General features: G+C 35.8%; 1 protein-coding gene across 4 annotated transcripts in view; it reads right to left on the bottom strand.

The window, feature by feature from the left end:
- The window catches only part of LOC125668658 (CD109 antigen-like), a 40,889-nt gene that overhangs the window by 20,030 nt on the left and 3,696 nt on the right, over positions 1–17,163 (bottom strand). For 3 of the 4 annotated variants that reach the window (XM_048902995.2, XM_048902987.2, XM_048903033.2), the window contains exons 2-18: positions 16,604–16,654; positions 15,846–16,006; positions 13,815–13,840; positions 13,454–13,607; positions 12,870–12,940; positions 12,238–12,363; positions 12,085–12,124; positions 11,729–11,813; positions 10,856–10,973; positions 10,426–10,644; positions 10,004–10,234; positions 8,776–8,874; positions 8,522–8,584; positions 8,148–8,339; positions 7,855–8,004; positions 7,576–7,737; positions 5,759–5,819 (exon numbers count right to left, since the gene is read on the bottom strand). In XM_048902995.2, coding sequence (XP_048758952.2) covers positions 5,759–5,819; positions 7,576–7,737; positions 7,855–8,004; positions 8,148–8,339; positions 8,522–8,584; positions 8,776–8,874; positions 10,004–10,234; positions 10,426–10,644; positions 10,856–10,973; positions 11,729–11,813; positions 12,085–12,124; positions 12,238–12,363; positions 12,870–12,940; positions 13,454–13,607; positions 13,815–13,840; positions 15,846–16,006; positions 16,604–16,654 — 2,009 coding nt within the window. Of the gene's footprint in view, positions 1–5,758; positions 5,820–7,575; positions 7,738–7,854; positions 8,005–8,147; positions 8,340–8,521; positions 8,585–8,775; positions 8,875–10,003; positions 10,235–10,425; positions 10,645–10,855; positions 10,974–11,728; positions 11,814–12,084; positions 12,125–12,237; positions 12,364–12,869; positions 12,941–13,294; positions 13,332–13,453; positions 13,608–13,814; positions 13,841–15,845; positions 16,007–16,603; positions 16,655–17,163 lie in introns of those variants that run through there. The other variant, XM_048903041.2, reaches the window with a different exon arrangement.

The raw sequence follows: 17,163 nt of genomic DNA, 5'->3' as shown, positions 1-17,163 counted from the left end.
ATGTATACAGCTGTACATGTATATGCCTCATCATATTTTTCTCTACTGATTTGAAGCTTTCTGTCATAGTCATGATTCCAGGAAAAAACGTTTCAAGCCTTTGAACTTTGAAGCAAGACAGACTAAAAGTAGAAACTGCCTACCCCCCCCCCCCCCCCCTGCATAAGCGGACTATAACATCAATATACTGCTGTAAAAATGAAAGCTGTATGTAGAGTAACGTAAGGACATGGACATCGAAAACACCTTCTATATCTAGCATAACACGATTTAACCTAGTGTTGCATTGACAAGAATCTGGCATATTCTTGCTGGACAATATTGTACATCAAGCTAAGCTGACAACGTATGTGAAAATGCTACCCAGTGGTGACATTGGTCCACAACCATGTCTCAGGAAAGACACTTCGAACACGACCAACTTCTTTAAGTTGGGAACTTGAAGCTGGGGCTGGAGCGGACCCGGCATTAGGGAGTGGCGCTCCAGGTACAGGCATGGGAGCCATTCCGCCACCAAACGCCATTTCAGGGTATATTACTTTTGAATAAAGCATGAGTAGCTAGAGATTCAACTGTGAATGGCATACAATGTAGAGTCATTTCTAGAGATTACATACCATATTTGAAATATTTCATATCGTTTTTCATTATTCTTTTGGTTCTTCTCTGTATATGTTTGTCAATGTTGTGTTTTGTGTTTTAAATGTTAGAATCGTCATTTATTATAATCACATTTCCAATGTTTTTGCCTTTGATGTCTTTACGAATTGTAATAATAGTCATTTCCCATGAATGCAGTGCTGTTGTGAATAATACACATGTATATGAATCTTGATAGATATGGTGTGTCTATTTTAAGGGCTGGGAATTCCCACAGAGATGAAAGTAGAATGTGAATATAAAAATCGGTGTTGAAGATATTCTCTAGACAAATGATGTATATATACGGACGGACAGACGGACAAGGTGATACCAGTATATCCCCCAAACTTCGTTTGCTGGGGGTGTGTGTATAAATATAAGACAAATGAAGAGTAGATTTGGAAATAATACCGGACCCGGCACATATTTTAGCGAGTAAACCCGTTAATGGCAGATTTGCGAATCTGCTTTTTATGTCTCTGTGTGCACTGATCAAAAACATCGTATTCCTCTCTAAATATTGTGGACAGACGGACGGACAGTATGTACTGACAGGGATGGTCTTGGTATTAACAAGTTCGTAGTACTGAATCATCTCTAGTTCTACAAAACGTTTGCATTGCAGATTTAAACACAGGCTACTAAACCCTCATCCATGAAGGGACACTGAAAACTAGTTTACCCTGTCGATGCATTTGTCCAGAGCCACGTTTCAGGGAAAAAAATTCGAGTACGACCTGGTTCTTTCAATTCGTTCTTTTGGGTAAATGAAGGGACCGTTGTTGTAGCCATCATTCCTGCCTGCATTGGGATTGCTAGACCGCCCATCAGAAACCCATGGTGATAGTAATCTGTGTATGTATTTGCTAGTAGTATATAACACTAACATAACTAACTATACGAATAATGAAAACATGCAGACACATATATCAGTGTATCTAGATAGATCGTTCTTTAGGGCAAAAGATGGTACACTTGTCGTAGTAAACAAAACCCCAATGCATGATCTATGTGTATATTATGTACATGTAGGTTTATAACACTAAAATGATAAGCGACGCGAACAAAGTGTGTGTGTGTGTGTGTGTGTGTGTGTGTGTGTGTGTGTGTGTGTGCTAGGAAACCGGTTTAGTTAAATTCAACTCTGTGATTTTATTTGAAATAGATAGGTGGGTTCGATTCCTTTCATCAAAAGTGAAAAGATTGTATAATTTTGCTATGTAATTTTTTTCTTCCTTTGGTTTTGAATAGGATTGACGGTGATTAACGGAGAGCTCAATCTAAAACAAAACTTGAACAGATTCTAACAATTGCATACAGATTTATCAAAAGTTTGATGTCACTGTGGACAGAGTTCCAGAAAATCTGAAGTTTTTATGTGCTGAGAAATTGCTTGTAAAGCAGAGCTGACGTTCTCCAGCTTTTCTTTGATGAAATATTTTGATATTTCAAATTCCAGCTATTCATGTGTTGCAACTTCCGTCCCAAACGTTAGTATAAAATATTATGAAATATCGAAATTACCCAGATATTTCAGATTTCTAAGAGTACAGACAACAATCGGAAATAAACAATCGTAACTATCTGGCTAATTCCGTAACCGCGAGTAAACCTCGTATGTAGATCAACGCCATCAGAGTCGGTTGGTGTATGTATACACAAATGTAACTATGACGTCACATTCGTACGATACACTTTCAAGTGCATCTACGATATTATTATGCATATGCAAGGTGAAGATAACGAACAGTGATCAATCTCAGAACTCCTACAAGCAATACAAAATAGATAGTTGGGCAAACACGGACCCCTGGACACACCAGAGGTGGGATCAGGTGCCTAGGAAGAGTAAGCATCCCCTGTCGACCGGTCACACCCGCCATGAGCCCTATATCCTCAAAGACAAAAGTTAGGACACACTCCAGAAGCTAGCCAGTGGGAGACAGGGATGGAGAAACTTCGTTACTCCCCTATATGTCAAAAACGTCACGGGCAGCATGTAAAGTAACTTGGTTATGGGAAAATTAATTATTATATATGTAGATGTCATGGAAAACTTACACTGGAGTTAATTTTCCATGGGCCTACTTTAGAACCATTTTTCCATCGGGGAATCCTACCCAGAAGTCAGTTTTTGTGGGGAAACACTGATTATTGGGGATCCTACTCTATATCACCCACAATATTCATATGATTATATTGATAAGTAGTTGTTTGTTTTGGGTTGTATTTTTAAAGGAGCATATGCTATTTACACTAATGTCATATCATGAATTTTACATTCTTATGTTTACGAATTATCATCAGTAAGTAGCTGTTCTGATGCTACCATACTGAACGACAACCGATTTTGAATTAGAAATTCCATCTAAAACAACGTCTGAATGATGTATACAGCTGTACATGTATATGCCTCATCATATTTTTCTCTACTGATTTGAAGCTTTCTGTCATAGTCATGATTCCAGGAAAAAACGTTTCAAGCCTTTGAACTTTGAAGCAAGACAGACTAAAAGTAGAAACTGCCTACCCCCCCCCCCCCTGCATAAGCGGACTATAACATCAATATACTGCTGTAAAAATGAAAGCTGTATGTAGAGTAACGTAAGGAAATGGACATCGAAAACACCTTCTATATCTAGCATAACACGATTTAACCTAGTGTTGCATTGACAAGAATCTGGCATATTCTTGCTGGACAATATTGTACATCAAGCTAAGCTGACAACGTATGTGAAAATGCTACCCAGTGGTGACATTGGTCCACAACCATGTCTCAGGAAAGACACTTCGAACACGACCAACTTCTTTAAGTTGGGAACTTGAAGCTGGGGCTGGAGCGGACCCGGCATTAGGGAGTGGCGCTCCAGGTACAGGCATGGGAGCCATTCCGCCACCAAACGCCATTTCAGGGTATATTACTTTTGAATAAAGCATGAGTAGCTAGAGATTCAACTGTGAATGGCATACAATGTAGAGTCATTTCTAGAGATTACATACCATATTTGAAATATTTCATATCGTTTTTCATTATTCTTTTGGTTCTTCTCTGTATATGTTTGTCAATGTTGTGTTTTGTGTTTTAAATGTTAGAATCGTCATTTATTATAATCACATTTCCAATGTTTTTGCCTTTGATGTCTTTACGAATTGTAATAATAGTCATTTCCCATGAATGCAGTGCTGTTGTGAATAATACACATGTATATGAATCTTGATAGATATGGTGTGTCTATTTTAAGGGCTGGGAATTCCCACAGAGATGAAAGTAGAATGTGAATATAAAAATCGGTGTTGAAGATATTCTCTAGACAAATGATGTATATATACGGACGGACAGACGGACAAGGTGATACCAGTATATCCCCCAAACTTCGTTTGCTGGGTGTGTGTGTATAAATATAAGACAAATGAAGAGTAGATTTGGAAATAATACCGGACCCGGCACATATTTTAGCGAGTAAACCCGTTAATGGCAGATTTGCGAATCTGCTTTTTATGTCTCTGTGTGCACTGATCAAAAACATCGTATTCCTCTCTAAATATTGTGGACAGACGGACGGACAGTATGTACTGACAGGGATGGTCTTGGTATTAGCAAGTTCGTAGTACTGAATCATCTCTAGTTCTACAAAACGTTTGCATTGCAGATTTAAACACAGGCTACTAAACCCTCATCCATGAAGGGACACTGAAAACTAGTTTACCCTGTCGATGCATTTGTCCAGAGCCACGTTTCAGGGAAAAAAATTCGAGTACGACCTGGTTCTTTCAATTCGTTCTTTTGGGTAAATGAAGGGACCGTTGTTGTAGCCATCATTCCTGCCTGCATTGGGATTGCTAGACCGCCCATCAGAAACCCATGGTGATAGTAATCTGTGTATGTATTTACTAGTAGTATATAACACTAACATAACTAACTATACGAATAATGAAAACATGCAGACACATATATCAGTGTATCTAGATAGATCGTTCTTTAGGGCAAAAGATGGTACACTTGTCGTAGTAAACAAAACCCCAATGCATGATCTATGTGTATATTATGTACATGTAGGTTTATAACACTAAAATGATAAGCGACGCGAACAAAGTGTGTGTGTGTGTGTGTGTGTGTGTGTGTGTGTGTGTGTGTGTGTGTGTGTGTGTGTGTGCTAGGAAACCGGTTTAGTTAAATTCAACTCTGTGATTTTATTTGAAATAGATAGGTGGGTTCGATTCCTTTCATCAAAAGTGAAAAGATTGTATAATTTTGCTATGTAATTTTTTTCTTCCTTTGGTTTTGAATAGGATTGACGGTGATTAACGGAGAGCTCAATCTAAAACAAAACTTGAACAGATTCTAACAATTGCATACAGATTTATCAAAAGTTTGATGTCACTGTGGACAGAGTTCCAGAAAATCTGAAGTTTTTATGTGCTGAGAAATTGCTTGTAAAGCAGAGCTGACGTTCTCCAGCTTTTCTTTGATGAAATATTTTGATATTTCAAATTCCAGCTATTCATGTGTTGCAACTTCCGTCCCAAACGTTAGTATAAAATATTATGAAATATCGAAATTACCCAGATATTTCAGATTTCTAAGAGTACAGACAACAATCGGAAATAAACAATCGTAACTATCTGGCTAATTCCGTTACCTCAAGTAAACCTCGTATGTAGATCAACGCCATCAGAGTCGGTTAGTGTGTGTATACACAAATGTAACTATGACGTCACATTCGCACGATACACTTTCAAGTGCATCTAAGATATTATTATGCATATCTAAGGTATTCTACCACTATCAATTTCCACTTAAATGTTTATGTATAAGAGTGAATAAGACGTTAATGATACCCAAACAGAATCTGTGGTGAAAATCTAAAGATTAGAACACATTATTTGACTCTAGACTTTTAACTTCATCCACATGCGCGCTTCTGGTGAACAAATACATCGATTTGATGCCATCTTTGCGCTGATCCACGTCAAAGTCTTCTCTCCGATAAACAAAAATAAAACGCAGCGTTGCTCTATATTACAACCCCTTTCAGCCCAATGTCAGATCGAGGGGTGATGGTCATCAATTAATGTAATACAGACGTATTATCAACAAATGTAATCTGATACTTACATCTTGGAGGTTCGTGGTGCTTAAACACCAAAGCGTCGGTCATGATTTTCACCCCAGCATTCTAAAACATTAAGAATACGATATTTCGATATATCCAGAAATGTATGGTATATATCCAACACTGATGTATTTTCAAACGAGATGAAAACCAACCATCGTTATCTCAGTGATTTTTGCGTAGTTTCAAATCCAGTATACAAGATTAGTTGTTCCACATTCCCTGTAAGTGATTTCTGTATTTAGTAGATTTTACTTTAAATTGCTATAAATATTTTTCTCATATTAAATCAACAGATTAGACGGTGGACAGGTCGATGAGTGGAGAGGTTTACATGATCACAAGTACATGTAGATTGTCCGATGGGTCGAAGGAAGTCGGGCAGAAATGTCGAAGAATTTAACAAAAGACGGATTGATAAGAGTTTCGCATTCATATATTTTACTCAGACAAAAATACAATTAACATTTCAATTCATTTGCTAAAGCTTAAAGATTTCCTATCTCAAAGATACGACTGACTACACGAAAAAAAAAACCACTTCTAACTTGCCTGACAACACCCTTCTTGTGACTATGGATGTTGCATCATTATACAAGAACGTTCCACGCGACGAAGGCATTGAGGCATGTAAGGAAGTTTGAAACAGTATAAAACACCAAAAACCGTCAACAGACTCTTTGTTTGAGCTTTTAAAATATGTACTTAGACGCAATAACTTCTTGTTCAATGGGTAACATTACCTCTAAACAAGTGGCACGGACATGGGGACAAAAAGGACATCTTCTAATGCAAACATATTTATTGGTAGAATAGAAAAGCAACTTTTACTACTAGTACCCATCAAATCCCTAAGCTGGTTCAGGTTTATGGATTACATTGAAACCAAGTGGGTCGAAGAAAGGGAAAGTGGACGATTTTGTGTCCTTCGTCAATTCATTTCACCATAGCATCGTGTTTAGTCAATACATTTTTTGTCAGTGGCCAAATTGAATTTGATCTCCATACCAAACCGACCGACTTCTATTTAAGTTATTTAATGTACAGTGTATATATCATTTAGTTATCACCCACATAACACCTTCAAGGGAGTACCTACAGGCCTAGTAACTCGTGCCAGAAGGATTTGTTCCAACGAGGAATGCTTTATAAAGCAATGTCAACAATCAAAGGCTCATTTATGCAAACGAGGTTACAAGCCACAATTTGTTACCAATGCCATTATTGCGGTTAAAAATTGACAGGTCAACACTCTTTCGATACGAGAAAACCAAAGACTGTAGAGTACGTTTGGTCAACACTTACTACCCTACCTTCAGGGACCTAAACAATATCCTAATGGATAACATTACTACAATCTTGGATAATCCTAGATTGGCAAGAGAAGTTAATGAACCCCCAATGGTTTCCTTCAGACGACCCAGGAATATCAATAAACAATCCTCTACCCAATGGAGGCTTTTCAACTTGCTCTGAAAAGCGTTGTTTGCTTTGCATATATATATATATATATACATATACATATATATATATATATATATACACTGAATAATAGTGCAAAGCACTTTTATGTGAGTGAAATATCCATCCTGGGTTTACACATTGATAAATTCTTCAAAAAGAATTTTTTTATTCTTGTAATTCCAATTCGTTCACTGTATCAAAAATTTGAATAGCTTCCCCGCACTACATAGGCGCGAATGAATATATCGTGTTTTCGGAATTATAGATGTTTAAATTCTCATTCAGCTGTATTTTGTTCAATCAAAACAATTCTAATAGATGACATTGGAATTATATATATGTACATTGTACTTACTGAAAATATCTGCGAGGCGTCAGATCCTCCGTAGTAGGTGGGGTAAGGCCACCATATCATGCGCTTCTTTCTCCCTAAAGGCATAATTCCTCCTCCGCCAAAGAAAACAGGTCCGTTGTTTTGGTGGTGAATGGTATCGTATGTTTTCAGTTCATCAATAACCTAAGCAATCATACCCAACATACGTATATCGCATATTGCTAGTTTACAGTCTATCTAGTCTTAATTCATTTCAGATTCCACGTGCTCTTGCATTTTTACGCAGTGCATTATTATCACCTGTTCTTGAGTGATGTCATTTCCGGATTTCAGTAACAGAACACTTTGATCTACCGCCAAAAGATTGACTGTTGACATTGGGTCTGCTGTAACACGGACGTTGACATTCTCGCCTGGTTGAGCTTTGGTCTTGTCAAAACTCAGTGATACCTAAAATAGTAGATTTTGGTGTGTCTAAATTTTTGTAAGAATCTCACTTCACCTCACTTCAGCTACAAATACAAATGTACGTCGTATTTAAAACTAAATGCAGTGGATGGATTTTTAAAAAAAATCAAAATCAGTTTTCAAACCTGATTTTGGAAGACTCCAGCGACGTTGAAGCTGATGCTGTCGGTGACGATTTCTCCATCATTCCTGACGTAGTAGGTCACAATCCTGGCGTTTGGTGCCATTTTATCAGTAATTGGTACGCTAAAAGTGAATGCTTTTCTGTTGTTTCCGTCTACTGAGCCGGTGTGAACAATTGACCCACGTGATAAAATCTTTAGGAAAACAATAACAGTTAACTTAAAGTTAAAAGCCCGCTATACCGTACACTCTCAATATTACCTCCCAGTCTTAATCATCTTAAATATCCGTCTTTACAACTCCATTTATTTTCTAAGATTTTGGAGACAAATTAAAATTATTTGTATATATTCCTTGATTCCCAATCACCCATTACCTGGTAAGTCAGCTGTAGCACTCCCTGTGTTGACTGAACATCGAAGTTGGCCACATTTCCCGCCTAACAGACAATACAAACATATGATACCCATCTCAGCTTTTTTTTTAAACAGAACATGTTTGTATATAGTATCACTGAAGAGACATTATTTGTCGAAATGCGCATCTGGTGCATCAAAATTGGTACCGTATAAGTTTTACATAGCAAATCAAATGGTAATTTCTTTATCTGCTTGAAATGATTTTGCTTACACTCAAGGTAGTAGATCTAAGGAACAACTGCATGTAGCTTTCACTTGGTGAATAACTCTTTTGAAGAGATTTGTAGCTTGTAACGTGTCCATATTCCGCCTGAAAACCATTAGCAAAATACAGCAAGAGGTTATGGACCACTGCTCAAAACAGTAACCATTGGCTTTATTGACCTATGCAATTTTACTGTGCATCATATCAGTCATAAAACCCTTAAATTACTTAGTTTAGATTTAGCAGGAAAATGTATGTTTTAACAATGATGTATAATTCTGTAACCTCCATTTCAATTGTGTCATCATTCATAAAAAGATAATTTAAGTGTTTCCCCTGTATATACCTCTCTACTAAGAAATACCTGGAACAATTCTATAAATAGTAAAACTGAAATGAAAACGCTATATTTTTTATTTTGTATTTTTTTTTTACCTTATACTATCAGTATGAATTGACTTTATTTTGTATTTTTTTTTAACTTTATACTATCAGTATGAATTGTCTTCATTTTGTATTTTTTTTAACTTTATACTATCAGTATGAATTGTCTTTATTTGTTTTGTTTTTTTACTTTATACTATCAGTATGAATTGTCTTTATTTGTTTTGTTTTTTTTACTTTATACTATCAGTATGAATTGTCTTTATTTTGTTTTTGTATTTTACTTTATACTATCAGTATGAATTGTCTTTATTTGTTTTGTTTTTTTACTTTATACTATCAGTATGAATTGTCTTTATTATTTTTTTTTTACTTTATACTATCAGTATGAATTGTCTTTATTTTTTTTTTTTTTACTTTATACTATCAGTATGAATTGTCTTTATTTTGTTATTGTTTTTTACTTTATACTATCAGTATGAATTGTCTTTATTTTGTTTTTGTTTTTTTTTTACTTTATACTATCAATATGAATTGTCTTTATTTTGTTGTTGTTGTTTTTTTTTACTTTATACTATCAGTATGAATTGTCTTTATTTTTTTTTTTTTTTTTTTTTTACTTTATACTATCAGTATGAATTGTCTTTATTTTGTTTTTGTTTTTTACTTTATACTATCAGTATGAATTGTCTTTATTTATTTTTTTTTTTACTTTATACTATCAGTATGAATTGTCTTTTCCACTCTGTTCTGTCAGTTTAATTACGATTTAATTACTATACCATACTTAGGTCATAAACATGGTCCATAATGCAGATATAATTGAAATTACATGTAATCGTAAACTTACACGCAGACTGACACGGGTAGCATTTTCCGGAATCTGAACCTGTATGGCCACAACTCCTGTGTCTGGGAGAGTGAATGTCTGGTCAGCCAGTTTGTAGTTCATACTCTGAGGCCCGTAGTAATAGAGAGGGGTGGTAGAGGGCGGCGGAAGCTCGGCTGTGACGGTGTTGTGGAGGACAACAGACTCCTTCCTTCCGGTTATCGGACTCCCGTCCTGGCGAGTTACTCGGACCTGGAAGTTGATTAATTAATGCAACAGGCGGCAGTTCATTTTTATTACAGTGCCTATCTTAGGTGGAGTTAGGTGTTTTCATATAAAGTTTCTTTTTTTCTGTATTTCAGATGAAGAGCATAATGTTCATCGCAGTCAAAAGACCTTATTATAAACAAATCAGCATTTCGTGGAATGCAAGCACTACTCACGTATGCAGTATAGGGTAACCCGGGCTTAAATGTGTTTGGATTTGAATCAAGAAATTCCATTTTCTCGGCATGTTGGTGGAACTGAATTTTGCCTGTGCCATTCAATGTTATTTTTGTCAGACTTTCGGTGACATTGGCTTCCACCACGATGGAGCGTCCGTTGAGGTAACGATTGAGTGTACTTAGGCCAGACAGCGTGAACTTGGCTTCGCCGTTAGTCTTAATAAACAAAGATAATGTTAGTAGAATAAAAAGGTGCCTCAGAAAATATACCCATAATTAGGATAAAAACATCTAATTTACATCTTAAAAGAACAGCTGGTTTTAAACATGATCAGGAAAATTACTGAATATAGAATCATTAAAAAATGAATAGAACAAAGGTTTACTGTTCTTCCATGTACATGTACTTAGAATCATGAGACTGTACCAGAGTCAGAGATTGTTCCACCATAGGTTCCTCTCCGTGAAAATTCCAAGGTCTGTACCAAAATTCATTCTTGGCGCGAATTTTCACGGTTCCTTCAACTGGTTTTCCATATGTATATCTGTTCATGCAAAAAGGACTACGTAATTTTCATGCAGGAATGCAAATCTTAGAACCACGTGCCTAGTGCACGCTCGGAGTCAGGTTGATCATTTAGTTAACAGTCTGGTTGTGTGTACTTTTTGGCTTATATAACAATCTTGTTAATTATACCTTCATATGATGCGAAAAAGCTGATCAAATCGTTCTGGTTTCACTACACCAAAAGTAATACAAAGTTGCATGAATACAGTAACAATAGCACACACACGCGTGTGTGTGTTTGTGTGTGTGTAGTCGGAGATTTATATGATAATCAGGGAATATTACAGATTCATCATTTTCTGATTACTAGTTAAACATAAAAGCAGATCTTGTTACATTGTCAAAATGTGCCCTGTGTGTTGATTAGCCACAAATTTCCAAACCAAACAAAAGAACTGGACTACATATCTTGGCGTAAGGTTATTCTAAAAAGCAAAACCACACTTTGCACAAAACTGTTATTTGCTCTCCATATTTTCAGTTGACAAAATCTGAACTTTTCCGATATAGCACACAATTGAATATTCAAATTGGCACAATAATATACATTGTATCTCGTCAGCAAGCACACTATTGATTTATGATTACCAACATTGAAAAATATATTTTACAAGAGTAGATAGAGTGTGCAAAATACATCTAATATTTACTAAGAAACACATCATATAATATATATTTATTTCTTGATTATTCATTAGCTGTATAACATCAGATTATTTGTTTTATACAAACCTGGCTTTGATGGTTCCATGGAGACTGTCATCTGACGTCAAAGCAAATGATGGAAGTTCCACATTAACCTCAAATTTCGGTAGAACTGCAGAAAAAGCATACATGTGTACAATAAAAATATGTGTCTAGATATACTAAAAACAATGTAAATGTAACATACTGCTGAACGAGCTACAGGAATGAATATCGATGAAGGATTATAACAAAGCAATGTTTGATGTATCAACTAGATAAAATCTTTTTTTGCACTTCTTGCGTTTTAACATGATGTTGACAATATACACTTACAGGTTAGTGCATCGTTCATCTTATCTTTATTCTAACCAGTGAATACTTTAATTTTTCTCATTTCTTACCATAATGGGCGATAGTAAATGTTTTCTCTGTGGATTTTCCCTAAAAGAGGAAAAAGGAAAACAAATAAAAGATTATTTTATTTTAAAAAAAAACCCTCATGATTGAGTGTGAATTATATGTACATGTATTATGATATCCAGTAAAAGACTTACATGCGCTGTGACTTTTATCTTCCAGTCCCCTAGAACAGGCTGAGAATCCACCTCCAGGTAGTTTGTCACTACACCCGTAATGTCTCTGGCCCCCAGAATCTGTTTGATTTTGTTAGTATTTGGGTCCTGCAGGCAGATATAATATTTAATATTTGAGACAATGAATATATTGTGAAGAAACAATAATAACTGTATTCAGTAAATGGAATGGAACAAAAATAATCTAGCACTGGGTTGGTAAACAAAACTAATTATCAATCTGGCAAGAACATTTTTTTTAAACCTGGTTGACTTCACATAGCATGCTTCAACCGATGATGTAATGTTTAAATTAGTTTTGAAACGCAAGATTTCTATTTGAATGATATTTTCAATATTGTAAATACATGAAAATAGTTTTGAAACGTAAGATTTCTATTCAAAAACTGCTTGAAACATCATTTTTTTATCATGTTTATGGAAAGAAAAAAATTTCGCCGACTTTAAAAGTAATAATTGTTTACGGAAGAAAACAATATATTTTCGTTTGAAAATAATTCAGATTTGTCTATACACCTATAATCGCACGAATATAAAGAACACTATTAGCAATGACATCAAACAATACGTTTTTATTACCACATTTTACTTACATAAATCTCAATATCCATGGCTCCTGTGTAGGTGCTCATGTTTGGATAGATAGCAAAGGCGCGGAAATGAACTGAAATACAATGAAAATATCAATTTAGTGTATTATTATTAATGCAGATAATGCTGATCGTGTCCTCAATCCATCCATATGACTTGGATTCTGTGGTAAAATGTCAGATTGCAAATACTGAATGCTGCTAGTGTTTGCTAAAATATTGTATCCAGGTTCGTAGTCGTTCTTCCACATTTGTTCTATACTGATTCTCTTCTGACGAAACAAATTCGAGCTCTAACTATATTTTTTTTTAAATTCTAGGTGTATTTTAACTATATGTTAAACTTCGTATCTACTGTAAATGTAATCTTTAAAGTCAATTTTGTTACTATTTTTATGGCTGTGTCCAGTCTAACCCAGAATAATTACCGGTTTGCCCTGGTTTGTACATGGCTTTGTCCAGTCTAACCCAGAATAATTACCGGTTTGCCCTGGTTTGTACATGGCTTTGTCCAGTCTAACCCAGAATAATTACCGGTTTGCCCTGGTTTGTACATGGCTTTGTCCAGTCTAACCCTGAATAATTACCGGTTTGCCCTGGTTTGTACATGGCTTTGTCCGTCTGGATGAAGATAGATACGCTCTTAGACTGGTAGTTCAGATCTGTTTCATTAGAAAACTTTAAACCATGGCTCCCGCGAACTGCTACTTTGTAAGATCCCGGACCCAAGTTGTCTGGTACCTGGGATTTAATAGCAACAATTCATAATAGCATTATTTATTTCCTCCCTTTTATGGAAAATGTCCTATGATGACGCAAAACAGAGAAAAATCTTCAAATTAGCATAATGATTCTCTCTCTCTCTCTTTTCTCTCTCTCAAGTTATATATGTTATATATATATATTTAATACGAGATTAATTTTAAAAAATCTCCTTCCGTTACGTACCTGGATTTGTAAGGTATCCGGAACATCTGAAATTATGAATATGACAAATAATGAATGACTAGGACTTTATTAGCGACCCCCCCCCCTTCTCTCCCCACCACCCAAAGTGAAAATCAAAACACACATTATTTAATAACTATACATATATAGTTGGTGATAATAAACCTATGATCATATTTATTTCAAAACTATTACATATACACACTTTATTAATAATTATATATACATACACTTGTGCTTCATACATACGTGCAATACAATATTGTATAAACTAACTCTACATCTATGTAAGTTGTCTACTAAATACACATTATAAAGTATACTACAACACTGGAGGAGACTGTAGGATTGAAGGCACACTTGATATATAAATTACAACATTGAAGGAGACCGTAGGATTGAAGGCACACTTGATATATAAATTACAACATTGGAGGAGACCGTAGGAGTGAAGGCACACTTGATATATGAATTACAACATTGAAGGAGACCGTAGGATTGAAGGCACACTTGATATATAAATTACAACATTGGAGGAGATCGTAGGATTGAAGGCACACTTGATATATGAATTACAACATTGGAGGAGACCGTAGGAGTGAAGGCACACTTGATATATGAATTACAATATTGAAGGAGACCGTAGGAGTGAAGGCATACTTGATATATAAATTACAACATTGGAGAAGGCACACTTGATATATAAATTACAACATTGGAGGAGACCGTAGGAGTGAAGGCACACTTGATATATAAATTACAACATTGGAGGAGACCGTAGGAGTGAAGGCACACTTGATATATGAATTACAACATTGAAGGAGACCGTAGGAGTGAAGGCACACTTGATATATAAATTACAACATTGGAGGAGACCGTAGGATTGAAGGCACACTTGATATATAAATTACAACATTGGAGGAGATCGTAGGAGTGAAGGCACACTTGATATATAAATTACAACATTGGAGGAGACCGTAGGAGTGAAGGCACACTTGATATATAAATTACAACATTGGAGGAGGCCGTAGGAGTGAAGGCACACTTGATATATAAATTACAACATTGGAGGAGACCGTAGGAGTGAAGGCACACTTGATATATGAATTACAACATTGAAGGAGACCGTAGGATTGAAGGCACACTTGATATATAAATTACAACATTGGGGGAGATCGTAGGATTGAAGGCACACTTGATATATGAATTACAACATTGGAGGAGACCGTAGGAGTGAAGGCACACTTGATATATGAATTACAACATTGAAGGAGACCGTAGGAGTGAAGGCACACTTGATATATAAATTACAACATTGAAGGAGACCGTAGGAGTGAAGGCACACTTGATATATAAATTACAACACTGGAGGAGACCGTAGGATTGAAGGCACACTTGATATATAAATTACAACATTGGAGAAGGCACACTTGATATATAAATTACAACATTGGAGGAGACCGTAGGATTGAAGGCACACTTGATATATAAATTACAACATTGGAGAAGGCACACTTGATATATAAATTACAACATTGGAGGAGACCGTAGGAGTGAAGGCACACTTGATATATAAATTACAACATTGGAGGAGGCCGTAGGAGTGAAGGCACACTTGATATATGAATTACAACATTGAAGGAGACCGTAGGAGTGAAGGCACACTTGATATATGAATTACAACATTGAAGGAGACCGTAGGATTGAAGGCACACTTGATATATAAATTACAACATTGAAGGAGACCGTAGGATTGAAGGCACACTTGATATATAAATTACAACATTGGAGGAGATCGTAGGAGTGAAGGCACACTTGATATATAAATTACAACATTGGAGGAGACCGTAGGAGTGAAGGCACACTTGATATATAAATTACAACATTGGAGGAGACCGTAGGAGTGAAGGCACACTTGATATATAAATTACAACATTGGAGGAGACCGTAGGAGTGAAGGCACACTTGATATATAAATTACAACACTGAAGGAGATCGTAGGAGTGAAGGTACACTTGATATATAAATTACTTTGAGAGAAGGTTCCGTGAGCTGTAGCTACGTGTGTATTTGAGGTCTTCTGAATCAGGTCCGCCCTTACGTTGACGTTGGCGTGAGCTTGTAAGATGTTAACACTGACGTTGAGGGGTACACCAGGACGGACGTCCGAGGGCACGATTACAATGTAAGAGCTGGTAAGTAAATGTAAAACTTCTATCAACAAGACAAACTTTTTTTCCAATTGTAATTGTATTTATTTACAGTTAAATGTGCGTGAGTTATACATTCTTAAAAGGTAATAGATGAAAAAGTTAGAAATATTGACATTTCCAATGTTTTTGCCTTTAACATCGTTACAAATAGTAATGATAGCCACTTTCTGCTCATGAACGAATTACAGTTGTATGCATGCGCGTATGAATACAGAAATACTTCATGAATATACGTCTATTTCAAAGCTGGGATTTCCGACAGAAATGAAAGTAGAACGTAAATATTAGAAATGAATTTAAGTTTGGAATATATATGAGGGTATGGACTACAAAGCTTCACGCCGACATAGTTTTCATGAAACTCTCTAACGCGCTCATACCCTCATGTACATTCAAAAATAAAACTCATTCTATCTATCTATCTATCTATCATCTATCTATCTATCTATCTATCTATCTATCTATCTATCTATCTATCTACATGTATCTATCTATCTAAATCAGAATCAACGAAATCTCTATTGCCTGAACCCATATACTGTCATAAAGTTAAACAAAATTATGCAAATTACTTACTCCCGGGCGAACACAGTCGCCACACAGGCGACGAAGAAAATTGTCCACATTCTGTAAAATTCATTATTCTCATTTAGGTGAAACATTTCAAAATCTTATCCCCTATTGTTTCGCTAAATACCATAGTAATATACAGTGATATACAAATACAATATAGACTTGTACTAGCATGTAATTTCCATTCAAAATAGGTTACAAGAGGCCCATGAGCCACAACGCTCACTACCATGCTTTGAATCGAAATAGTTTTCCAACATTACTTGTTGATAGAGATGCATTATTGTTATGTGTTTGGATCTCTACTGTGGGCCGTTCCGCTTCCCCCCCCCCCCCCCCCCGTAACAAAATCACAAATTAATCAAAGAACTAAGTACACTGGTAACTGTAAATATGTTCTAGAGGAATTCAAAACAATTTCCCAATATTCTGTAATAGCAACTAAATACACTCCGATATGTACGGAAATTGATTATTGCATTAATGAAAGCAGTCTAATTTCGTGAATGATGTGTGATCTTTTATAATTTTAACATAGGTCCTTATTGTAGCATCAGTTGAAG

Source organism: Ostrea edulis, chromosome 1 (assembly GCF_947568905.1).
Source record: "Ostrea edulis chromosome 1, xbOstEdul1.1, whole genome shotgun sequence".
NCBI classification, from domain to species: domain Eukaryota; kingdom Metazoa; phylum Mollusca; class Bivalvia; order Ostreida; family Ostreidae; genus Ostrea; species Ostrea edulis.
Note: the sequence above shows the minus strand (reverse complement) of the source record. Positions and strands in the feature narration are given on the sequence as shown.